Source organism: Podarcis vaucheri, assembly GCF_965113315.1.
Source record: "Podarcis vaucheri genome assembly, chromosome: 9".
NCBI classification, from domain to species: domain Eukaryota; kingdom Metazoa; phylum Chordata; class Lepidosauria; order Squamata; family Lacertidae; genus Podarcis; species Podarcis vaucheri.
In genome coordinates this window covers 76,040,910-76,066,449 of record NC_138767.1, presented here as the reverse complement: position 1 = coordinate 76,066,449, position 25,540 = coordinate 76,040,910, and the positions used below count along the sequence as shown (strand labels likewise).

The 25,540-nt window shown below is 48.3% G+C and overlaps 2 protein-coding genes across 4 annotated transcripts in view; both read right to left on the bottom strand.

Annotated features, from left to right (window-relative positions):
- Window positions 1–25,540, bottom strand: part of CCDC33 (coiled-coil domain containing 33) — a 154,042-nt gene that overhangs the window by 61,822 nt on the left and 66,680 nt on the right. For all 3 annotated transcript variants that reach the window (XM_082237375.1, XM_082237374.1, XM_082237376.1), the window contains 3 exons: window positions 19,874–19,997; window positions 17,545–17,678; window positions 16,067–16,138 (listed from right to left, as the gene is read on the bottom strand). In XM_082237375.1, coding sequence (XP_082093501.1) covers window positions 16,067–16,138; window positions 17,545–17,678; window positions 19,874–19,997 — 330 coding nt within the window. The remainder of the gene's footprint in view (window positions 1–16,066; window positions 16,139–17,544; window positions 17,679–19,873; window positions 19,998–25,540) is intronic.
- The window catches only part of LOC309540538 (uncharacterized protein), a 135,431-nt gene that overhangs the window by 88,702 nt on the left and 21,189 nt on the right, over window positions 1–25,540 (bottom strand). The gene's annotated exons all lie outside the window — the stretch shown is intronic.

Sequence of the window (25,540 nt, the reverse complement as noted above, 5' to 3'; positions counted from 1 at the left end):
CTATAAAATTAATGAATGCTAAAATGTTGAGGTTCTTGAAAAGGAGATTACAGCGACAAAAGACTATGTAAAAGAAAAGAACAAATAAGGAACTAAATTTGTTAAAAATCTAATTTAGGACTTGCTGAAATATTTTTTGGAATTGGAATGTAGAAAGGGGAAGCTTGGGGGAGTCAGAGAAAAGAAGTTTATGAAATAAGGAGATGAATGTATACATGTTTGTTTTGTCTTTTTATTTGTGTGTATTGTCTATAAAAATGTTGTAAAATCAATAAAAAAATTTATATATATAAAAAAAACAACACCAGACACTTCTGCGGAAAACTGTCGAGGCTGGGCTACAGAGTGGTGATGGTCTGCAGGACCGGGAGACAAGGTCAATGGAGAATCAGAATGTGAGGGAAATTGGGAGGGGGGGGGGAATTCAGTTCAGTTTGCATTTAGAAAATTAGGGTCTCAGCTCGGTCTCAAAGATTGCCAACTGATTTTCCTAGCTGGACTGCTGGGTCTTTAACAGTTAGCAGAAAAAGCATTAATTGGTGAACACTGGCTTGTCACACAACAAGCACACAAGGTGTCCATGTCTGACTTGGGAAATTCTAGTACACATGTATGTACTTGCACAGACCCCTTTCTTGCAAAGAATAAAGCAAACTTTTTCAGCAGTGGCCCGCTCCACTGTCCCTCAGACCTTGTGGGGGGCCGGACTATATTTTGAAGGGAAAAAACCCAACGAATTCCTATGCCCCACAAATAACCCAGAGATGCATTTTAAATAAAAGCACACATTCTACTCATGTAAAAACACCAGGCAGGCCCCACAAATAATCCAGAGGTGCATTTTAAATAAAAGAACACATTCTACTCATGTAAAAACACGCAGATTCCCGGACTGTCTGGGGGCCAGATTTAGAAGGTGATTGGACCACATCCGGCCCCCGGGCCTTAGTTTGCCTACCCGTGGAATAAGCCATCACATCCTCCTATCACTGTCCGCCCCAGATCAGCGACAAGGTTGGACACCTTGCTTTTGGCTTGGGAGCGGCTGCCTCTCCTCCCTTGGCAGGGCCCTACAGATCAATTAGAAGCTGCTGTCTGAAGCTCATCAACGGTGCAAACAAACGACACTCGGCAGATGGTCCTTAAGCAAACAGGGGTGGCTCTCTAATTGGAGCGGATTCAGCGAGCGCAAAAACTTCAATCATTCCCGAAAGGAGCCAATCTCCACCAGCTCCCTCGGCATTCGTTGACGTGCCCAGCAAATGCGTCCGACTCATTTCCTTGTAATGCATCCCTAACTCGCCAAATTGGCCGCTGCGGGTGGCTGGTGGCAAAGTGGCCCTCGGAGCCTCCTGCCGCCGTGACTAGAGGCCGTGATGCCTCATTAGGGCTGCCTCAGACTGTAGAGGCATAGTCATCGTGGTTTAGTAGCCAATGATAGCCCTCTTGTCCAATAATTCGTCCAATCCTCTTTCAAAGTCTTCCAAGTTGGCGGTCCCCATGGGCGTAGCTAGATGGGCGTGGGGGGGGCAGCTGCCCCCCTAAATAAAGGAAATAAAAAACTTAACTGACCAATCGTGTTGCAGATAGCTAGGTTCTGCCCCCCTCCCCCAAAATCTCCATCTCTTTCTTATTGCAATTTCCTTAAATCTTTGGGGTGTTTGTTTTTGCTCCTAACAAACTCTTCGTGGGGTATTATAACAGGAGTTGTCTGTGCTGTGTTGCAATCCCCTCTTTATTTCAAGCCAAACTCTGTGTCTAAAAAAGCTTTTTATCTTGCTGCCCACCTTCGCTAGTGGGGAGTTGTTAAAGATTTTAAGTTCTCTACCGCTGTTTTGGGGAGTAAAACGTCTTGTTTTTAACAGTCTCTCTCTTTTTGGAGAGTTTGGCACTGCCTCGCCAGGTTTTGGGGTGTTTGTGTCGGAGAGGGAATTAACCCTTTTGTCCGGAGGTCCTCCCTGCTTCTTGGCTATATACTTTGTTTTCTCGCTTTGGGAGACCCCTTATTGCGCTGCCATGGGCTCTGCCCTCAGGATCCCCCCCTGAGGTTGGGTGACTTACGCCTTGTTGCCTGTTTCTGCCTCTCTCCAACACTGGGTCTGCCTCGAGACAGCAGGAGCACAGATCCCCACCCGAATGGAGGCGTGCTGCTCAAGAAGTCCCTCTCCTCTACATGCTTTGTGAAGAAGGACTACTTGTCCTGCTTCCAGTGGCGTAGCGTGGGTTGTCAGCACCCGGGGCAAGGCAAGTAATTTGTGCCCCCTAACCCGTGGATTTGCGCCCCTAACCCGTGGATTTGCGCCCCTAACCCGTGGATTTGTGCCCCCTAACTCGTGGATTTGCGCCCCCTAACCCTAACCCCCAGATGTTGCGCCCGGTGCAGCCGGCCCCCCCTGCACCCCCAACGCTACGCCACTGCCTGCTTCTTCTCGCTCTCAGATCCTCTTCCATCCCTGGAGTCTGTGCTCGCGAGAAGGGTGTGTAGAGTGAGCAACTGCCCAAACGGTGGCAGGGGGATGCCCCACTGATGCCCTTGTTGACCAGTGCCTTATTAACCAGCAGCTGGATCTTCTGGGCCTTCACATTTCATTCGGCTGGGAGGCCTTTGACCTTGGCTGAGCGCCCTTGGCATTCACAGCAGTGGGCCCGGGCGGCAATCACGCCCCAGTTTCTGCAGACCCTCGTGGGGAAGAAGCGGCTCATGCAAAATGCAACAGTTTATCAGGCTCCTTGCAAATGACACCAAGCGCACAGATGGTGCCCAAGGTGGGCAGGAAGGATGCAGATGACTCCCGTCCCGCACCCCACCCCACTTTTTGCCTGACAAAGACAGGGCAGGTTGGCTAGCAGTGCTGCACATGCGCCTAATTCAATTAGCTCTCTCCTAAACCCTCCTCTGGGAGAAGTGAGTGGGAACGGACAAATGTTCTTCCACAAAGACGTTCATTTCAATGTCTCTGTGTGTGCATGTTCTGCTCCGCTTTGCCTTGGCCCTGCTGTCTTCCACTCATTAGCTGCCTAACAAAGCGAGGCTGGCTCAGTCCGTTTCCATTCGGCAGTCATTCTATCACTCCTCTGTAATTTCTGCAGCAATCAAGATTTTCTAAGGACGCTGAGCCAAAGAGGAGGGGGATTGGGGCAGGAAGGAACCTGGCAGAGAATAATGGAGAGCCCACAACCCACCTCCATTCAGGCACTAGCCTTTCATTTCCTTCTGTAATAATCTTCCCCCTCCCCCTTACTGTAATCACAACAGCTCTTATATGTGCAAGCTAAGACAGCTGCAGGGTTGCTGGAGTTGCTTGTTGCTTCCTCGCTCCCTCGCTTGTTTGCGTGCTCACTTACTTGCTTCTAACCCCACACATTTCTGTGCTGGTCCATCCCCTGGCCTACAAGCAGCGGATGGCAGGATGCCGCCTTAATTTGGGCCCAGCCACTGGGCCCATCTCGCTCAGTAGCAGTGGGCAACATTCAAGTAAGCTTTCCTCAGAGTAAAAAGGGGCGTGGCAGTGGGAAGAGTGGTCAGAAGGAGAATACAGTGGTGCCTCGCAAGACAAAATTAATTCGTTCCGCAAGTTTTTTCTTCTTGCGAGTTTTTCGTCTTGCGAAGCACGGTTTCCCATCGGAATGCATTGAAAATCAATCAATGCGTTCCTATGGAGACCGTCCGGGGACAGAGAGGAAGCGCCGCGGGCCTTCCCCTCTGTCCCCGACCTGTTTTAAAGCAAGGGAAGGGGCAGCGGGGAGAATCGCTTCTCCCCGTTGCCGCCCCTTGGTTCAAAAGGGGTCCGGGGACAGAGGGGAAGGCTCGCACGCGCCTTCCCCTCTGTCCCCGGAGATTGCGGGGCTGGCAACGGGGAGAAGCGATCTTCTCCCCGCCGCCCCTTGCTTCAAAAGAGGTCCGGGGTGCGGGGGCAAGCTTCGTTTTGCGAAGCAAGCCCATAGGGAAATTCGTCTTGCGAAGCAACTCGAAAACGAAAAAACATTTCGTCTTGCGAGTTTTTCGTCTCGTGAAGCGTTCGTCTTGCGGGGCACCACTGTACAAGGAAGGCGTGTCAGAAGCTTGAGAGATAACAGGGCTTAGTCAGTGGGGAGAGTCTGTGGCAGAAAGAAGTCAGGAATCAGGGGCAGGAGCTGGAGCTGAATCAGGAGAGGTGGGAGGCCAAGAGGCAGAGATGAGCAGGGCTGGTGAAGAGGCACGAGTGTCTCCCCCTCCTGCTGCAATGAGTGTTGGGATACTGCCGGGTAGACGGGGGCATCAGGCAAGCCCCAAGCTGGCTCCAGCCACCGGCCAGCAGCTGGACAATCACTGGTCTCCCTTGGAACAGCATCAGTCAGTGACACGAGCCTCAGATACATTTAGAGACCCGTGCACGCTCTATCAGCAGAGTGAATAAATCTTCCCACAGCAGAAGAGGCAGACAGAGCCATGTGTAAGCAGTATACAATGGTACCTTGGGATGCAAACAGGATCCGTTCCGGAGCCCCGTTCGCATCCTGAAGCAAACGTAACAAGTGACGGCGCGTCTGCATGTGTGCGGGTCGCTTTTTGCCACTTCCGCGCATGCACGTGACATCATTTTGAGTGTCTGCGCATGTGCGAGTGGTGAAACCCAGAAGTAACGCGCTCCGTTACTTCCGGGTTGCCGTGGAGTGCAACTCAAACGCCCTCAACCCGAGGCATATTCAACCCGAGGTATGACTGTATATTACAGCATTTTATTCAGCAGCAGGAACAAAAGAAAAAACATGTCTGCTTCCCTTTGTGTCCAGCAAAACAGCAGCAATGCAAAAGCTATATACAAGCGGAAGTTCCCAGCAGATCTGTGCTGGAAGTAAACAGGCATGTGACACACAACAGTCATGCCTGTACCCTTTTAAGGTGGAACGGAACTACCATATACAGTATCCTAACAATGAGCTCATTTCCCCCTTGGCCTCCCAGAAGGGGGGAGAGGCAAGAAGAGAGCAGAGGAGAGGTTAGCTTCACAGAGGCACAGTCTCCGATTACTTGGGGGAAAGCCCTGGAAAGGAAGAGACTTAAGACAACTGTGGGGAGTTAGGGGCTTTCAGTCCCAGCAACTAATCCATAGGGCAGAACCCACCAGGAATGAGCTCATTAGGCCTGACATTCTGTCATGTCTGTGCAGATCCTGGTCTTGCTAATAAAGAGTTAATTCCAACATGCACAATGTGATTTACTCACTGGCTCATCAATGTATTATGAATAAATAAATTATAACTTGGCAACAGTACCTAAGGAAGCCATTTCAGCTGGATGAAGACTAAACACACACACACACACACACACACACACACAAAACTCCACTAAGAGGATGAAGAAGTTTGTGAAAAACAGCACTTGTTGAGAATGCGCGTGTGAGGTGAATGGCAGATAAAATTAATGGACTATGCAGAATTGGATAAAATGACAGGAAGGATTTGAAACCTGTGGGACCAGAGATTCACAGAAGATTGGAAGAAATATATGAACTATTTGAAGAACAACTGTAATCAACAAATTACGCTAGTAGGACCACAAGAAGTTTTGTAAGGAGAAATATATGAAACGTTACAAAGTAGAAAAAGAATAGAGATATCAGCTATGAGACTTAAATGTAATAGGGAAAGTAAGAAATTTATACTAAGAGATCAGATTGGAAAATTTTCAGACGAGATGGATGGAAGTCAAAAAATTGTATAAGATGTAAAAGTAGGTTTAATTACTGTTGAAAATGATATGTTAAAAAATTAATAAAAATTTATAAAAAAGAGAACGAGCGTGTGAGAGAGAAAGATCTGTTTTGCCAGGATGTAAAGAGGCATAGAAGTGGGAGCCCCGCAGTCGCCCGTCAGATAAAGCCAAACGTCCGTGTCCCATCATCCCTGGGCCATGCGGGGCAGATGGGCTTGAAGAGGCCCCAGGCTCCCTATCCGTGTTGCGGCCTCTCAGTCCCTAGGGAGCTCAACACAGAGAAGGGCAAACACTTCCTTGCAGGGGTGCCTCTTTGCTCTCACGTAGGCTCAGATTTATTTTAGGGCTGAGCTGCAAATTCTCCAAAATATTGGCGTACCAGTGGCCTGGTCACCTGCTTTTGTGGTAACAGCAACAACGATTGGTCTGCGCAGTGTTGTTCTGATGGGAGTGGGGGGGGGTTCTAGGGGGAGCTACTGCCTATCAGTGCCATACCCTATATTATGCCCCTTTGACTTCACCCCAAACCCTGAAATCTCCAAAGTCTTGTAAGAGAGCTGGACAGCAGCAAATCAAAAGGGGAAGCTCATATCACCCTAGCCATCTTTTATTTCGTAGAAACAAAGAGTTATAGATTGTAAGGGGCACCTAAGGGTCATCTAGTCCAACCCCCTGCTATGGAGGAATCACAACTAAAAAGTCCCTGACAGATGACCATCCAACCTCTGCTTAAAAATCTCCAAGGAAGGAGAGTTCACAACCTCCCAAGTGAGTCCCTTCCACTGTTGAATGGCTCTTGCCACCAGAAAGTTCTTCCTGGTATATAGGAAGAATCTCACTTCTTGTCATCTATTGAATCTATTGGTCCACGTCCTCCTATCTGGGGCAACAGAAAAGAAGCTTGCTCCATTTTCTGTGTGACAGCCCTTCAGATATTTGAAGATGACTACCATATCACCTCTTTTCCAATATTTTCCCCCTCTGTACACATTCCAGCTTTTCCATATCCTTCTTAAATTGTGGCACCCAGAACTGGACACAGGGCTCCAGGTGGGGTCTGACCAAGGCAGGATAGAGCAGAACTATTTGTATTCAAAGCAAATATCGCACACAAGCCACAGGATTCCCATGCCCTTTCATTCTTCAGAAATGAATGCCAGGTAGCACTGCCCCCTGGAATGTCCCAGCGCCTCAGTGAAGCATGGAAAACACAAAGGTAAACTGGAAAGGATGCCAGATCAGATCCCTACAGATGAGACAGCAGTATGCCAGCAACAAGGAAACAGACAGGTGCAGTTTTCAGATACAGTGGTACCTCAGGTTACATATGCTTCAGGTTACATACGTTTCAGGTTACAGACTCCGCTAACCCAGAAATAGTGCTTCAGGTTAAAAACTTTGCTTCAGGATGAGAACAGAAATCGTGCTCCAGTGGCACGGCGGTAGCAGGAAGCCCCATTAGCTAAAGTGGTGCTTCAGGTTAAGAACAGTTTCAGGTTAAATACGGACCTCCGGAACGAATTAAGTACTTAACCTGAGGTACCACTGTAACTCCCTGCATTAGGTACCAGTACAAAGCCATATAGGTATGGTGTGAAACACAGAGCAGTCCAATACAACATTCCTAGAGTGGACATAAAAAGGGGATGTCTAGATCAGCCAGTCGGAACTTCCTGTTTCCTCCTGGGCTGGGACAAACTTCCTCTACATGTGACCAGAGGTGGACGTGGCCTCACCTGTGCAGGTAACAAAATAGCACAGCGGAGGCAGCCATCTCTCTCTTCTCCATTTTGCTTTTGTTGAAGAAGCATCAGCCTGATAGATTCCAGGTGTATATATTTTGTAACTTAAGTCTGCCTTCTGGGATCCATCTGTGAACAGGATGTGTGAATAAACTATTTTATCCTTTTATACAAGACTGTGTTGTGTCTATTCTTTTTATGAGGGAATAAAGGGGAATTACCAGGAAACTTATTTTAGAGGCTTATTCAAGCCTGGCAAACCTATCCGCTGTGAAAGTTTAAAAGGGGAATGTTACTCTGCTAAATTGTAGAACTTGTGTTAACAAGTTGGGAAGGATATAATTAAACAATATATCCTCTCCTGCCTCCCTGAACATTCCCACAATATACACAATATACACCTAAAGTATTGGCTCACTTCATATTAGGAATGAGGGAGAAATTTGGTCCATTCTGCATTAAAAGATGACGCTCAAAGTGACGTTACGCGCATGCGTGGAAGCGGCAAAATGCGACTCGTGCACGCGCAGATGCGCCATTGCATCTTACGTTCCATTCAGGATGCGAACGGGGCTCCGGAACGGATTCCATTCGCATCCCGAGGTACCACTGTATATGAAATGGTTCTAATTCATTTTAACATAGGATATTTTTAATACACATTTTTATTGTGGGTTTTTTTAAATTGCTACATGGCTTTGAGATGCGACCTGGGAAGTGATTCATAAATAAAACAAGATCAACAAATGGCACCACTCTGCAGGCAAAGTGACAAAACAACAACAACAGTCATTGTTGTCAGAGAGTAGATGCCCAGATGCCCTGGCAAAAGACTGCTTTCCTCCATCTCAAGGGAAAGAGCGTCTCTCTTTCCATCGTCAAACATTATCAGTTTAATTTATGTTCTCTCCCCACCTTTCTACAGCCCACTGGGCACTAAGGGACTTGTCAGAACCTGACAATTTAAAGCAAGTCGCATTGCATGATGGGGTGTTTAATTCTACTGTTATCAGCCGGGATTGCCTTTTGTGTGTTTCTCTTCTTCTAAAGACCACCCGAAAACCCCAATTTGTTACTTGGTTAAAACAGTTTAAAGTGACAGCGAGCAAGGAAAAGAAATGTAGGATCAAAAGTGCTGTTTCTATTAGATTAAATTAAATCCCCCCAATTGGTAGTTCATACCATGCAAATGCAGATTTTGTGTCAGTTTTTTTGGGGGGGTGGGTTCTGGTTGTGGAAATGTTGACAGTGCCTTATAGGAACATAAGGTGCTGCCGTATGACTCGTTCAGTCCATGTGTCAGCTACTCTCGAGGGTGAAAAACGTAACACAAGAAAAGCCTGTTGGATGCAGCCAGTCACCCATCCAGTTGTCTGTGGGAAACCAGTGTGGGGTGTGAAACACAGAGCAGTCAAATACAACATTCCTAGAGTGGACATGTTTACACATGAAGAGGGATGTTTGTCTGGGCAGTAGATAAACTTCCTGTTTCCTCCTGTGCTGGGACAAACTTCTTCTACATGTGACCAGAGGTGGGTGTGACCTCACCTGTGCAGGTAACAAAAGCACAGGACTTGCCACCACATCTCTTCTCTATTTTGCTTCAGCCTAAGATGTTCTCTTGGCCAAGAGAGGACAAAGGAACTATCTCCCTATGGGATAGATTCCAGGTGTATATATTTTGTAACTTAAGCCTGCCTTCTGGGATCCATCTGTGAACAGAATGAGTGAGTAAACTATTTTATACTTTTCTACAAGACTGTGTTGTGTCTATTCTTTTTAGGAGGGAATAAAAGGGGAATTACCAGGAATAATAATAATAATAATAATAATAATAATAATAATAATAATTTATTATTTATACCCCGCCCATCTGGCTGGGTCCCCCCAGCCACTCTGGGCAGCTTCCAACAAAACACTAAAATACAAAGGAAACGTATTTTAGAGGCTTAAACAAGCCTGGCAAACCTATCCGCTGTGTAAGTTTAAAAAGGGGAATGTTACTCTGCTAAATTATAGAACTTGCTAACGCAAGTTGGAAAGGATATAATGAAACAATATATCCTCTCCTGCCCCTCTGAACATTCCCACAACCAGCAAGCAGGATTCAAACTCAAGAGCCACTCTCTCTCCTCTGGCATTCAGAAGGATTTCTACCTCCAGCTGCGGAGGCAGAGCGTAGCCTTCATGGCTAGTAACCACCAATAGCCCTCTTTTGCATGAATTTGACTAATCCTCTTTTAAAGCCATCCAAGTCGGTGGCCATCCCTGGTTTAAGGCAGGGGACATTCCCAGCCTTACCTGGAAATGCAAGACGTTGAACCCAGGACCTCTTGCATGCAGAGCAGATTCACTTACAAACTCAGCCACAGCCCTTCTCCACGAGGAAAAAGAATGAAAGGGTGATGGAGGCAGCGGGAACAGCAACTCAGGAGATTTGTGGCCTGGCACATGAGAATGCGTCTCAGTTAGGCTTGCCATATGTCAGGAAAATTCCTGGCATGTCCTGGTTTTCAGGTGTAAAAATGGCTTCGGGAACGCAATGGAAAAACCAGCAGAAAGAGCTCAAAAAGCTTAAAAATCACAAGGGGGGGGAGGTTTCCTCCAAAAAGCTCAACAATAAAAGCTCAAAAATTTGGCAACCCTAGTCTCAGTGGAATGGGGAGGCACAAAGAGGAGAAGGAGGTGCAGGCTGGAACCTACAGAGCTCATCTTTTTCTCATGCTTAATGGAACCAGCATGTTCCTCCTGTGTAAGATCCCTAACATGCCTTTGAGTTGTCACTCTCTGAATTGCTGGCCAAACCAATCCTCTAACATACGTACCGTATTTTTCGCACCATTGGATGCACCGGACAATAGGACGCACTTTGTTTTAGAGGGGGGAGAACAAGGGAAAAAAAATCTCCCCCTCTCTGCCCAGCGCCCCTTCAGTGAAGCGGCAAGAGGCGCTGCACAGAGAGGGGGAGAACTTTCCCCCTCTTGTTTTCCTGCTCTAAAACAAGGTGTCGTTTGAGGTGCGTTCAGGTGGCTACCTTGGAAGCCTGGAGAACGAGAGGGGTGTGCACTGACCCCTCTCGCTCTCCAGGCTTCAGGTTCCTTTCGACCTGCTCTTTGGGGCTGGGAGGGGAAGCCCACCACCAGCCCCAAAGAGCAGGTCAGGGAGCAGCGGAAAGGCGCAGCGGAGAGGCTCCTGCCATAGCCGCGCGTCACCTCTCGAGCCAGGAGAGGGTCGCGGGGGTTGCTTTAGCCCCGCGCGTGCTCTCCCGGCTGGAGAGGTGACATGGGGCTGTAGAGGTTCCAGCCATAGCCGCGCTTCAGCTCCCCAGCCGGGAGAGCGCGCGCGGGGCTAAAGCAGCCTCCCGCGACCCTCTCCCAGCTGGAGAGGTGACACGCAGCTATGGTAGGAGCCACTATAGCAGCGCGTCACCTCCCCAGCCGGGAGAGCGCGCGCGGGGTGCTTCTTTAGCCCCGCATGCGCTCTCCCGGCTGGAGAGGTGACGTGGGGCTGTAGAGGTTCCTGCCATAGCTGCGCTTCACCTCTCCAGCCAGGAGAGGGTCGCGGGGCTACGGCGTCTTCGCTCCATAGGACGCACACACATTTCCCCTTCATTTTTGAAGGGGAAAAAGTGCGTCCTATAGAGCGAAAATACCGTAATTGCTCCCACTAGCTCCCAAATTCGGCACTGAGTGCCAATCACTATGCCAAAGTAGCATCACCCACAAAGAAGAGGTATCTAGAAGTAGGGGGGAAATGTGAGGAAACCTCCTAAAAGGGGACAACCCTCCCTCCAAATGGCTGAAACACAACTGTACGTTCACAGGCCTCTTGCCTTATTCACTCTAGCCTGTTGCCATACCAAGGCTTGGTCCTGTGTGTGTGTGTGTATGAAAAGCATAAGAGCAGCTGGATCACACCAATGGTCCGTCTAGGCTGACCAACCAGATGCCTCTGGGTAGCCCATTAGCAAGACCCGAGCGCAACAGCGCTCTCCCCATCTAAAAATCCAAGGGCGCAGAAAGGATCTACAGGTGACTCGACCCGCCTCTTGGGTACCAGTGATTTTGGCACATTTTAAACCTTTCCAAAGCCTGCACTCTTTACACCGACCGCCTGCCAGGTTGCTCATAAAAAAATCTGATGGATTCTGGGAGGTTAGCACTTAAAACGGTCCAGTTCATCGCAAAGCTGTGATTGCTTGAACCCGCGGCGCCGCTTCCCACCGCCCCCTCCCTTTCCTTTGCGCCGCTAGCAACAAATCCATTCTTTTCTCCATTGTTGCTAGGGCCGATTTGCTGAAACAAGCTTTAAAGGCAGGATTGAGAAGCTCAGCTTGTCACCTGATATTTCCCCCCCCCCCGCTCCCTTGCTTGTACATACATTAGTTGGGGAGGGGGAGAAAGAGGAGGAGGAGGAGGAGAACTGGGGAAGGGGGATAAAAAAGAACACAACAGCCCTTAGATCAAAACAATAATCAGCTAAATGAATTCCGCAGCATTTTCCCGCATGACTAGGAGTGATAATTTAGTGCAGCAGCCAGCTGGAAGGAAGGGGATTAATTCTGCACTTACCAACACCTCTGTGAATAATTCATCACACGCGGCCCCCCTCCGCTGACCCCCTGGGCCATTACTCCAAAGTAGCTCGCCAGACAGCCCTGCCCCAGCCAGGGGGCCCGGCGCTTTGTGGGGGGAGAGCAATGGAATTAACCTGCCGGCTTTAAGTTCGGTCCCAAATTAACTTTGAGGATGGGGAGGGGTGGTGGTGGGGGGAGAAGGCAGAGGCACAGCTGTTTTCTGCAACTGTAGCACCAGTCCCAGAATGGCCCACCCCCTGTAAAAATAATGTTTCTACAATGTAGATATACTGTACTTAGGAGGTTCAGCCCTGGGCAATGAATAAGTCTCTACTCTGTGCAGTCTGTAGCTGCTGTTATTAATTGCAATACAGTGGTACCTCAGGTTACATACGCTTCAGGTTACAGACTCCGCTAACCCAGAAATAGTACCTCAGGTTAAGAACTTTGCTTCAGGATGAGAACAGAAATTGGGCCCCGGAGGCACCTCAACAGCCGGAGGCCCCGTTAGCTAAAGTGGTGCTTCAGGTTAAGAACAGTTTCAGGTTAAGAACGGACCTCCAGAACGAATTAAGTTCTTAACCCAAGGTACCTCTGTATTACTGAAGAATTTTATACCCTACTTTTCACCAAATGTCTCAAAGCAGCTTCTGGAAAAATAAAAAGTACAATCCAGAGCATTGCATTCAAGGTTAGCCCTGATCAGAGAAGACCCACTGAAATTAGTGTACCTAAATGAGTCCCAGCAGGGGGTGACAGTGGCAGGGAGCAGAGGCCAGGAACCCACATAAATTTTTTTATGGGTGCCCAGGCACCCAGGGCTCCCTATATATGGTGCCAGTGTCTCGTGTGACCACCTACAATGGGTTGCCCTGGGCAAGAGCAAGCAAACAAGCAAACAAATATTACAGCTAATGTTCTGGAGTCCAGCAAAGCTTAGCATTTGCAATGAGCACAGGTGAGCCTGAATGCCTGACCTCCAAGGCGTACGGGAAGGCAGTGTCACCAAGCGAGCTGGTTAGTAAATTACACAGTTCAAAGCGTTAACTCTTCATTTGTGGAACACAATCCTCACAGATGTGGTGGAGTTTCAGGCCTAATGAACACAGCAGCTCGTGCCTTCTAGGTCTTACTCCATGAAATTATTGCAGAGACTCAAAGTCCCTGCCTCCCCAGAGCCTTCTATGTTGTCTCCTCTCCAGGGCTTCTTGCAAGCAATCAGAGACTGCGCCTGCATGCAGCCTGTCTTTGCTCCGTCCATTCCATGCCTCTCCTGGTTCTGGGAGACCAGGCAGGAGGGAACTTATTGCAGCAGGAGCGGGAGACACTCATGACTCTTCACTAGCCTGACACATCTCTGCCTCTTGACGTCCCTCCTTTCACTTATCTGCTTCAGCTTCTGCCCTGATTTTGGATTTCTTTCTGCCACAGACTCTCTCAACTCACTGAGCCTGTTACCCCTTCATCTTCTGACACCTCCTCTTCCCAGTCTTCTCCCCCTGACTACTGTGATAGGGATTTTGAGGTCTTAGATATATGGTAATGTTCATAAGCGTACCAACCAAGCACGTACATAGATCAGCACAGGAAGACCGACCTGAAACCATTTTGATTCCCAAACTGACCAAGTGTTTTCCCTGCAAGGAGGGAGCCTTCCCATTGTCTCAGGAATTGAGTAATCAGCATTTTAATGGGTGACAGAAAATCAGGAAAGACAATCAGGAAAGGCAATCAGATAACCTGGCAAACAGGAAAAACAACATTCAAATTTAGACTGCCTTTTCTGTGATGTATGTATGATGTTTCTGGGGGTGGTCTTGATCTACAGGGTGGCAATTTCAAAAGTCTATATAAGGCCTTGCGCGCCATTGTTCTGGGTCCCTCCTCCTTTCCTGTGGGTGAAGGGAGCACCCTGTTGCAACAGATCAATAAAGATCAGGCTTGCTAGCTGTTTTGCTTCTCAATATTCTCTGGTTGGCCTCTGTTATTTTCTCCTACCAATAGGGATCCTAACGTAAGGACTCTATATGGGCTCTTGGATACCCCATAAGGGAAAAGGGCAATTTTTGTTTACAACACTACTCATCATTGTCCCACCATCATTCCCTGGGATCTGAGCCTTCTACCCTTGATGGTTCCTCAGTTGGTTCCTCCCACCATTCCTCTGTGTCCAAACAGTCCATGATGAGCGGCAACCTGAGAGAGGCCATGAACTCTGAGCACTGGGAACAGCAGGTCAGATTTGCACACGTGACTCAGTGCAACGTCGATTCCTGTTATTTGTGGGCCAGCTGCTGGCAGGCAGAAGAGAACCTCTTGGTATTTTAATCAGCCTCCCTCCCCCATACTTTCTCCCCCTTTTTCGCTGCAGAGCACAGGGGCAGGCACATTCCCTCCATCCTTTACAACCTAATTTGGACTGACAGGCTCGAGTTGGTGCTTAGCAAGGCTGAGCCTCTCGGCTTCTCTGTTATTTTAACACAGACTCCTTTGCAAGCGCTTGAGGCAGAGCAGGGAGGGCAGAGGGCTTTACAAGAGAATGCAAACCATCATCTATATTCATGAACTGCCTCCAGGGGCACTCTCTCTTTCCAGAGGAGCTGGCTGCCCGGTTGCCTGCTGTCTACAGTGATTTTTGCACCTCTCGGGCAGAATCACATGAGGGCCAGTGGAGGGGAGCTCCATTTAAGGCAGCAGCCCAAGAACAGGATCACAGGCCCATGTTTAAATAGCAGCATGGTTAGAGTCAGGAGTGTGCAGTCTGGTGCCAAGCATGCAAAGGTCTGGAACATTTAGCATTCTCAAGGCAAGTGTCACACCCATGCACTACCCAGAACATTTGGAATCCGAGTTGTTTTGATGTGTTGGCATCTCTGGCTTGTTTTGATTCTGACAAAGCATCACATTTGAAGGATATTACCCAAAATATCACAGAGACAGGAGTTCAAAGAATTAGAGTTGCGGTCCCTTCCAACTCTACCATTCTATGCTTCTATGAAAGGAGATTCCAGCGAAAACATCATGAGGTGCTACTCCATGGGTAGGCAAACTAAGGCCCAGGGGCCGGATCCGGCCCAATCGCCTTCTAAATCCGGCCCATGGATGGTCCGGGAATCAGTGTGTTTTTACATGAGTAGAATGTGTCCTTTTATTTAAAATGCACCTCTAGGTTACTTGTGGGGCATAGGAATTCGTTCATCCCCCCCCCCTAAATATAGTCTGGTGGGTTAGGCTGGAGTCAAACGTGGATGGGATCAGAGCCTGAAATGGAAGGGGCCAGACTCAATAATGTCAGAAAAATGCTGATGTGTTAACCAAACTGAACCTGTAGACACACCAATGACAACAGGTTATCAGGTTGATGATACTGAAGAAGCATTTTCTGACACTACACTGTACAGAAGTGTGCTAGGCAAACTAAACTTCATTGCCAGATGTTGAAGACCTGCCACTGGAGTTAGCACGAATTTGCTAAGCAGACATGTCAACAATCCTACAGGTGAGGGCACTCCTTTCTCTCTCTTTCATTGCTACCTTCATATTTCCCCTCCTCTCCAGCAGGGAAGCCAGCATGCCCCCCACATTGAGGGGGTGCTGTCACACGACATGTGACGCTGCCCGGGATGCCCCAGGTGGGGCAGGATGTGCAGAGGGCGATCTCCATGCCTGCTCATCCCAGCTGCTGTCTGGCTCCTGGACTGCCGGGCTGGGGCTGGGGAACACAGGAGGCACCCAGCAGCAGTGGTGGGGGAGGTCCCCTCAATATTTGTGGGGCACTGCCACCTGCCAAAAAATATTGGGGGATTTGAAGCCCCCTCTGCCCCCTTTACCCGACGCTGCTGCTCCCCAACCACATGAATCAGGCCAAGGCCACCTGAAACTGGGCTGAGGGCTGCATGAAGCTCTCAGGGTACAGATTGTTCACCAGTGTCCTACATGGACCATCTGAGCTGTCCAGTCCCGCCCCCCCTTTTTTAACGAAGGCAAGATTCTCGGATATCTCCTGTCTGGAGCTCCCCAAGCTGATCTTCCTGACATTTCCATGTGTCTCACCTCTGAATTTATCAACTGAACACCAAGCTGGACAGTTGGGACTTCTCCACTTCTGGTGCGCAGGTTTGTATCCTGAGAAATCAACAAAGACAAACGCTTGATTAAGAATTGTCAACACACAGAGTTAAGAACTGCATGGCTGGATCAGATGACAAGTCCATCAAGCCTGGAGCACCGTCAGCGCACTGTCAGCTATGTGTCTATTTGAAACATCCCCTAGCAAGGGGATGCTGGGTAGCTCAATTGGTACGAGCATGAGACTCTTAAACTTAGAAAAGAGGGAGGGATTTGCTGGATAAGCTTAATGGGAGTTATCATGGTGGATTCCTTTTCATCGGTGTCTGGATTGATCCTACAATGACTGAGAGGAAACAAGAAGGAGATCAAAGTAATAGGGTTCTGTCTGGAAAGACTGAATCGTCCAAATTCGATGGTTCAGTCTATAGAGCAGGCGTAGCCAAACTCAGCCCTCCAGATGTTTTGGGAATACAACTCCCATCATCCCTAGTTAACAGGACCAGTGCTCAGGGATGATGGGAACTGTAGTCTGAAAACATCTGGAGGGCCGAGTTTGTCTATGCCTGCTGTAGAGCATGAGATTCTTCATCTCAGAGTCATGGGTTCAAGCCCCATGTTGGGCTAAAGATCCCTGCATTGCAGGGGGTTGGACTTGATGACCCTCGTGGTCCTTTCCAACTCTAAAATTCTATGATTCTATGATTATAAGAGAATAGGTGAAGGGACGGGCCCAGGGATGAGTGTCTCCGTAGGTTCCTCTCCATGTCTCATTTTCCCAGTCTTATGTTGAGTTCTCCATTCCACTTTGCCAAACAGAGCAGCTGTCCAGCAGTGTGGGAGGCACATTACCAAGTAGAAGAGGGACTGTCCACAGGATCCACAAGGACTAAGGGCAGGTCTGCGGAGGTTGTGGCATCAGCAACTTCCAGGTGGTCTAATTCAGGGCTGGGGAATTTGTGGCCCTCAGCGATGAGGAGTGTCATGAGGATCAGTCATGACCAGAAATGGAGTAGGTCACTAGAGGAAGAGTGGGTGGAACCCTGAACGGGAGTGCCAAGGTGGTCCACAAACAAACAATTATGAAAATACAGCTACCTGTAATTAAAATGCATAGTAATACAACCATACATCCATAATTTAAATATATGACATACAAGTCCATTAAATCAGCATAACACTTGAAACAGCAATCAAAAACAGGAGACCCAAGTCAGAAGCTGTGTTTTCAAAAGCCGGCAGAATGCCAGTACTGATGGGACCCCCAGTATTTCAGCAGGAAGAGAATTCCACAGCAATGAAAAAGACTGTTGATGTGCTACCACAAGTCAATAACCATCAGGCCATAGCCAAAACTAACCAGGTCTCATTTGTAGATCTTAATGCTCTTTACAGTGGAGGGGCAAGGTTAGAATATACCAGAAGATTTTGCAGCAGGTCCTGTTGCCTAGGGTTGCTATTACCTGGATGGGAAGGTTTTCTACAAGAACTCCATTCCTGCTACTGTCTGCCACAAGCTTCCGATAGACACGATTACTTAGTGGCAGCACAGAGAAGCCCAAAGACTTTGGTGGAATTTCCAGGTCTCCATCCGGATCTGGTGGGCAAGCAGGGATAAAACATCTTGATTAGTCTTCCATTGCAACATGGCAGAGGGATGCTTTCAAAATCCTCCTCGTCCAAAATTTCTCGCCAGGCTCCTGAGTTGGAAACCAGCCGATCTCGTCTCAAGAGGAATTGATGTTTGGGGCTGCTGGTCAAGATGGACCTTGCAGCCCCAAACATCAGGAGATAGAAAGAGCCTGGTGGATCTAGCCCATGGACCATTTAGTCCAGCATCCTGCTCTCACAGGGGCCAACCACAGTGGTCTACATACAGTATATAGTACCAGAGTGCTACATACATTCTTAACCAAAACTGACCATCAGGCCACTTCTGACAGTCCATAATCCAAAAATGAATCAAATGCCTTACCCCAGATATAATAATAATAATAATAATAATAATAATAATAATAATAATAATATTAATTAATTAATTAATTTATACCCCACCCATCTGGCTGAGTTTCCCCAGCGATTCCGGGCGGCTCCCAATCAACTGTTAAAAACAATACAGCATTAAATATTAAAAACTTCCCTAAACAGGGCTGCCTTCAGTTGTCTTTTAAAGATAGGATAGCTGCTTATTTCCTTGATATCTGATGGGATGGCGTCTCACAGGGCTGGCGCCACTACCAAGAAGGCCCTCTGTCTGTTTTCCTGTAACCTCAGTTCTCACAGCGGGTGAAACTGCCAGAAGGCCCTCGGCACTGGATCTCAGTATCCGGGCGGAACGGTGGGGGTGGAGACGCTCCTTCAGGTGTATAAGACCGAGGCCGTTTAGGGTTTTAAAGGTCAGCACCAACAGTTTGAATGGTGCATCTACGTTGGGAGCCAATGTAGATCTCTCAGGACCAGTGTTATGTGGTCTTGGCGGCCATTCCCAGTCACCAGTATAGCTGCCGCATTCTGGATTAATTGCAGTTTCCGGGTCACCTTCAAAGGTAGCCCCACGTAGAATGCATTGAAAGTTCAAGCGAGAGATAACCAGAGCATGCACCACTCTGGCAAGACAGTCCACAGGCAGGTAGGGTCTCATCCTGCGTACCAGATGGAGCTGGTAGACAGCCGCCCTGGACACAGAATTAACCTGCACCTCCATGGACAGCTGTGAGTCCAAAATGACTTCCAGGCTGCGCACCTGGTCCTTCAGGGGCACAGTTACCCCATTCAGGACCAGGGAGTCCCCCACACCCGCTTGCCCTCTGTCCCCCAAAAACAGTCTTGTCTGTCTTGTCAGGATTCAACCTCAATCTGTTAGCCGCCATCCATCCTCCAACCGCCTCCAGGCACTCACACAGGACCTTCACTGGTTCTGATGTGAAAGAGAGGTAGAGCTGGGTGTCGTCTGCATACTGATGTGCTGCTAAGCGCCACATCTCATCTTGAGAATCCCCCACAAATCATTTCACACTCCCATATGGTCTTATCTCACTGGGAGGTTGGCCCAGAGGGGCAGACTGAGCACTGCCCCACCAGCATCAGTCCGCCTTCCTACTTATAACCAACCCTGCCTCTCAGCTTGCTCCTCCTTAGCCTTGCTACTGCTATAATAGAACTCAGCAAGGAGGAGGCTGGGGTCAAAACTCTGTTAAGAACATCGCTAGAGCCTGCTGGATCAGGCCCATCTTGTCTGGCATCCTGTTCTCCCAGTGGCCAACCAGATGCCTATTATTGGAAACCTGCAAGCAGGATTCGAGCCCAAGAGCACTCTCCCCTCTTGCAATTTCTAGCATCACTGCTTCTGACTGTGGAGGCAGAATATAGCCCTCATGCTTAATAGCCCTCTCCCCCATAAATTTGTCCAATCCTCTTTTAAAGCCATCTGAGTTCGTGGCCATCAATGTCTCCTGCAGCAGTGAGCTCCATAGCTTAACTATGCACTGTGTGAAGCAGTGGCGTAGCGTGGGGGGTGCGGGGGGGCCGGCCGCACCGGGCGCAACATCTGGGGGTTAGGGTTAGGGGGCGCAAATCCATGGGTTAGGGGGCGCAAATTACTTGTCTTGCCCCGGGTGCTGACAACCCACGCTACGCCACTGGTGTGAAGAAAGACTTATGAATCCTCCAGCATTCAGTTTCATCGTGCATCTGCCAATTCTAGTGCTACAAGAGTGGGAGAAACACTCATCTTTACAAGCCAGGCATAATTTTATCAATTTCCACCATTACCTCCCAGAGATAAAGACTCACTTTTTTTGAAGTATTCAATCACCAGGGCAGTATCATCCGAGAAAGCTGTTGCTCCATCCCGTCCTTGGAACAGGTAGGACGTGTTCCACGTTGGCTGCTCAGGAGGTCCGGCAGCTGGAGAAACCTGGTGATCAGTGAAAAGTAGAGGAAGCCCAGTTAGGGTATCAGAAGAGAGACCAGAGGGATCTGCAGCAAAGTGGCTAGTTCCTCTTCTGTATGGTCCATTCTATTCCCTCTCCCATCTGGTTTCCCACCTGATTCCCCCACCCTCAACAGCAGGGAGAGAAGACCCCAGTGCACTCCTCTGAAGGGACAGCGGAAAGGAATGATCTTCAATATCCCACAAAGAGAAAAGAAGTCCCAGGCAATTTGGACTTTTGAAGGAACCTGCTTCCACATTCCTCTGAAAACAGTATGCAAATGGTTAATTCCTGTCTCTGAGAGTAAAAAAGAAGTCAAGACTAAAGAGGTTGAAATATTTTGCTGCCTGGGCATGCAAGGAGCCCTTTCCCAGAGGGTGTGTGTGTGTGTGTGTGTGTGTGTGTGTGTGTGTGTGTGTGTCAGCAGACACAGGGCTGGTCCTCAGCATCTGTTTCTGATACTCTACATCACCATGAGTTTGTATTGAATTATAATAAATGCTTGATGAATCTGTTTCCTTCTGTTGTGCTTTTGATATGATTATAAAGATGGCAACGTTACAGCGTGTGCAGAGGAGGGAGGCGAAGAGGACCAGCATTGGAAAGTGGAGCAGTGGGTGTTGGGATGTGACCAAGGGAACAGGGGAGGGGGGCAATTTGCAGGCCCCCAGCTGGCTCCAGCCCACCGGCCGGCAGCAGGGCAAACTCTAGTCCTTGGAACAGCATCAAAACAGTGGCACACACCTTCAGAAGCCTTCAGAAGCTTGAGCACACCTCACTCAGCAGAGTGAATAACATGCAACAGAAGTGGCGGACAGAGGCATATGTAAAGCATATTTACAAGCAGTTTATTCAGCATAGTTCAGGACAAATAAAAACATGTCTGCTCTCTTTCATGTCCAAGAATAGGAAGCATAAGCAAAAGCTATACTCAACGGAAGTTCCCAGCAGGCTGTCCTGGAAGTATACAGACATGTGCCATACAACAACTCCACATGCCTGTTCTTAAGGTGGAACGGAACATCGATATCCTAACAGAGGGTACATGGCAAGCTATCAGCAATCTGGTGGCACACTCAACGAGTGCCTTTGCAACTCTGGGGCGGATAAAAGACAGCCCTTCTTTATGCAGCACATAGTTAATCTCATTCCTGCAAGAGGCAGGGATGGCCACCAAACTAAGGTAAAGGTAAAGGGACCCCTGACCATTAGGTCCAGTCGTGACCGACTCTGGGGTTGCGGCACTCATCTCGCTTTATTGGCCGAGGGAACCGGCGTTTGTCCACAGACAGCTTCCGGGTCATGTGGCCAGCATGACTAGGTGGGCAGGAGCAGGGACCGAACAACGGGAGCTCACCCCGTCGTGGGGATTCCAACAAGTCCTAGGCTCTGTGGTTTAACCCACAGCGCCACCCGCATCCCAGCTCCAAACTAGATGGCTTCAAAAGAGGACCAGACAAATTCATGGAGGAGGAGAGGGCTATCAATGGTGACCATCAATGGTGACCTGTTGGAGGTAACAGTGCTTCTGAAGACCAGTTGCTGGAGACCAGAGGAGGGGAAGGGAACTCTTGTGGTCGGATCCTGCTTGTGGCTTTCCCATAAGCATCTGGTTTGCCACTGTGAAAAGAGGATGCTGGACTAGATGGGCCACTGGCCTGATCCAGCAGTAGGCTCTTCTGGTTTCCTTATGATTCTATAACACATCATCAAGGCTGAGAGCTATTTATTTTATTTATACCAAGAAAAAAGCACACCAAGAAGTCAATTATGGATTAGAAACCAGGACAGGGCCCTGTTTCGATGTATTCACCTTAATTAGCTAATTTTTAAAGGGTCATGTAAGTTTGAAAACTTTCGATTTCAATACTTCCAAATTGAAAACGCACAGAAAAGCTCAAGATACACGTTGACCTACCCACACTTGTTATCCTTGAGAAACGTAGGAAATAACAGGATATATTTATCTGAAAGTCTTCAAACTTAATTGACTTCTGACTTATGTTCAATGGTTGAAACTAAGACCTCCACGAGGAATCTGGACTAACATGAACTTATCTCTACTCATAAACTCTTATCTCTAATTCTGTAATGAATTATTGTGTTATACATATTTTTATGAGTTTGAGTTTGTGATCTCTGTTAGAGTTTGTAATCTCTATTTGAGTTTGTAATCCTTGTCAGAATACATACTTTTGAATGGATTAGTTTTTGTTACTATTGACTATTGATTTGCGAGTAGGGACCACTCCCGCTATTGAAACTTACATTGGCTTGAGTTCTTGGTGTGCTTTTTTTCTTGGTATATTTAATAACAAGAACTCCAATTTATTTTATTTAGGCAGAAGCATTCTCAGAAGGGGTTAACCTGGGCACTGGCTGCTCTCCCCTCAGCACCCTGAGAGGAGAGATGCCCACATCAGCCCATGTCAGCTTGACCACAGAGTCAACAGAGTGACAGTGGGGGGGGGCACTGCTGGGGTGGCAGAAGGATCGAAGCTGATTAGCCGCCACATAAGATTCGCCGGTGGAAAGCCATTAACCTCCCTAAGCAGAGCTCGGCCTTCCCTCAGAGATCCAGAGAACTAAGTGCATCGATCAGCCTTTTAACGGGGAGGGGGGGCATGGAAGCCCCTCTCTCTCTCCCCTCCCCTCCGACCTTCATCTGGGAGCAGATGAAAGGTGGGCAGTTATTATTACTGTTATTTTGCCTTTTCCCCAGACAGGGGCTCATGGCACCTTGCAGCTAAAACAGAAGCAGCTAAAAACCTAGGAGACAGGGAATCATTAAAACACAATTAAACACTAACACAAATTAAATCTCCATTTCACTTTTGATTTGTATACTGCCTTCCTGCATCGCTAGACACAAGGCGGTTTACAAGATCTCCATGGCTCTTTCTCTTACCAGTTGCTTCTATTGTTCTTATAAAGCCTTGGCATACAGATATTGACAATAAAAAGCATAACAGCACCATCTCTTTCCTTAAAAGCAGCCAGTTCCCAAAAGCCTGTTGGAAAAGGGATTTCACCTGCCGGCAGAAGGACAGCAAAGAGAAAGCCAAGTCTAGCTTCTCTAGGGAGGGAGTTCCAAAGTTGCCTGGGGGCAGCCCTCTCCCGTGTCCCCACCAGGAGTCCCTGTGAGGGTGGGGGGACCAAGAGAAGCCCCCCACAAAAAAGTTCTCAGAGCCCAGGCAGGTAAGTATGAGGGAATGTGGTCTTTCAGATAGCCTGTGCCTGTGCCCTGTAGGGCTTTACAGGTCAAAACCAGTGCTTTGAATTGTGCCTGGAAACAGGCTGGCAGCCAGCGGAGCTGTTGTAACAAGGGAGTCATCTGCTTCCTATAACCAAATGCTAACTCTACCTATTTCACACTTTGTGAAACAATATTGTTATGATGATGATTCATGGCATTTCTATCCCACCTTTTCCTCAAAGGAGCTCAATGTGGTGTGCACGGTTATTCCACTCATTTAATCCCCATTGCACCACACTGCCTCTCTAGAGGGCTTTGAGCTCCACTCTGACTGAACTTAACTACAGGGATACCTTGGTTTACAACCATAATCCATTCCGGAGGTCCGGTTGTAGGTTGTACAGTGGTACCTCTGGTTGCAAACGGGATCCGTTCCAGAGGCCCGTTCACAACATGAAAAGCCCACAACCTGAAGCGCCATATCTGTGCAGGTGAGTGGTGCGATTTGGTGCTTGTGCGCATGCACGAAGCATGATTTGGTGTTTGTGCGCATGTGTGAGTGACGAAACCCGGACGTAACCCTTTCCGGTACTTCCAGGTTGCCGCGGAATGCAACCTGAAAAAACGTAACATGAAGCAAACGTAACATGAGGTATGACTGTAAACCAAAACAGTTTGTAACCCAAGGCGCGCTTTCACCAATGGGGCCTCCAAAAACAAAATTGGTTGTAATCCGAAAAAGGGACACACACTTCCGGGTTTGACGTGGTTGTAATCCAAAACGGTTGTAATCCAAAACGGTTGCAAACCAAGGTACCACTGTATATGCAAATCTGCCCCAGTCAGCATATGTCCAGGTTGGGGGGGACCACCTGAATGTGCCGGAGGAGGGCACTGTGAGCACATGCAGTCCCAACCCCAAGACCCCGCCCCCCAAGCACTGAATAAAATACGCAGAGATGGCAAAGGTGGGCTGGGCTTGGCATTAAAGAATGCAAGAGGCGTAACAACAGTCTTTAGAAAGGGACTTTAAGTTCAGCTCCCCTGGAGCAAAGCTTAGAGTAAAACTGGCCACTATTTCCAAAACTCATGCAAGGAGCGCAATGTTTGGACTGCTAATTGTGCCCTGTACTCTATTTATAAGGGACACCACTGCATGCCCTCTAGCCATAAGTATGTTCAGTCCATGTTGTGCACCAAGGAGTTAAATGGCTTGCCAAAAAGCACATAGGGAAGGGAGGGGGGAGGAAGGGGGAGGAAATACCATGACAGTTCAATTCCCTCCGCGGATTAATTTGTAATTCAATTGCTAAATGCAACCCTGTGTGCGGCAAGCATGATTTATGGTATGTAAAGCAAACCACACTGGGTTGGGGGTGGAGATGTTGCGTTCTTGTCTTTTGCTTCTCTAAATCCTCCTTTTGCTTCTGAGGCTAAATAAGAGATAGCAGCTTTCAGAAGTTGCCCCTTAAGAAGAGAATACTCCAACCTCCCATTACGGATCAGTCTGATCCCAAGTCTAAAATGAAGACATCACCCTGCCTGCCCTGGGAAAAGGAACAAAATCACTGGCTTTCCTGTAAGGAAACCAAAAGTGAGGAAGCTGCCTCATACAGAGTCAGACCCTTGATCCATCGAGCTCAGTATGGTTTACACTGCCTGGCAGCAGCTCTCCAGAGTTTCAGGCTGAGAAGAGTCGCAGCCCCACCTGGAGGTGGCGAGGATTGGAACCCAGAACCCTGCAATAGCGCTCCTGCACTGTTGCACATATTCATTGCATTTTTCATTGCATTTCATTGCATTTCAAATTGAGATTGTGCAGGATCTTTCTGTATTGCTACACATGAGGCCGTTTGCAAGCTGAAGCAACAACAAAAAGGTAAAGGTAAAGGTACCCCTGACCATTAGGTCCAGTCGTGGACGACTCTGGGGTTGTGGTGCTCATCTCACTTTACTGGCTGAGGGAACCGGCGTTTGTCTGCAGACAGCTTCTGGGTCATGTGGCCAGCATGACAAAGCTGCTTCTGGCGAACCAGAGCATTGCATGGAAACGCTATTTACCTTCCCGCTGGAGCGGTACCTATTTATCTACTTGCACTTTGACATGCTTTCAAACTGCTAGGTTGGCAGGAGCAGGGACCGATCAATGGGAGCTCACCCCGTCGCAGGGATTTGAACTGCCAACCTTCTGTGGCTTAGACCACAGGGCCACCCTGACGCAACAACAAAATATACAGCAAAGACCAGACATCTTATAACAATCCAATCCCAAAAGTCATAACAAAAAAATATGATTGGAAGCTAAACAACCTATCAAAGTAATACTCAATG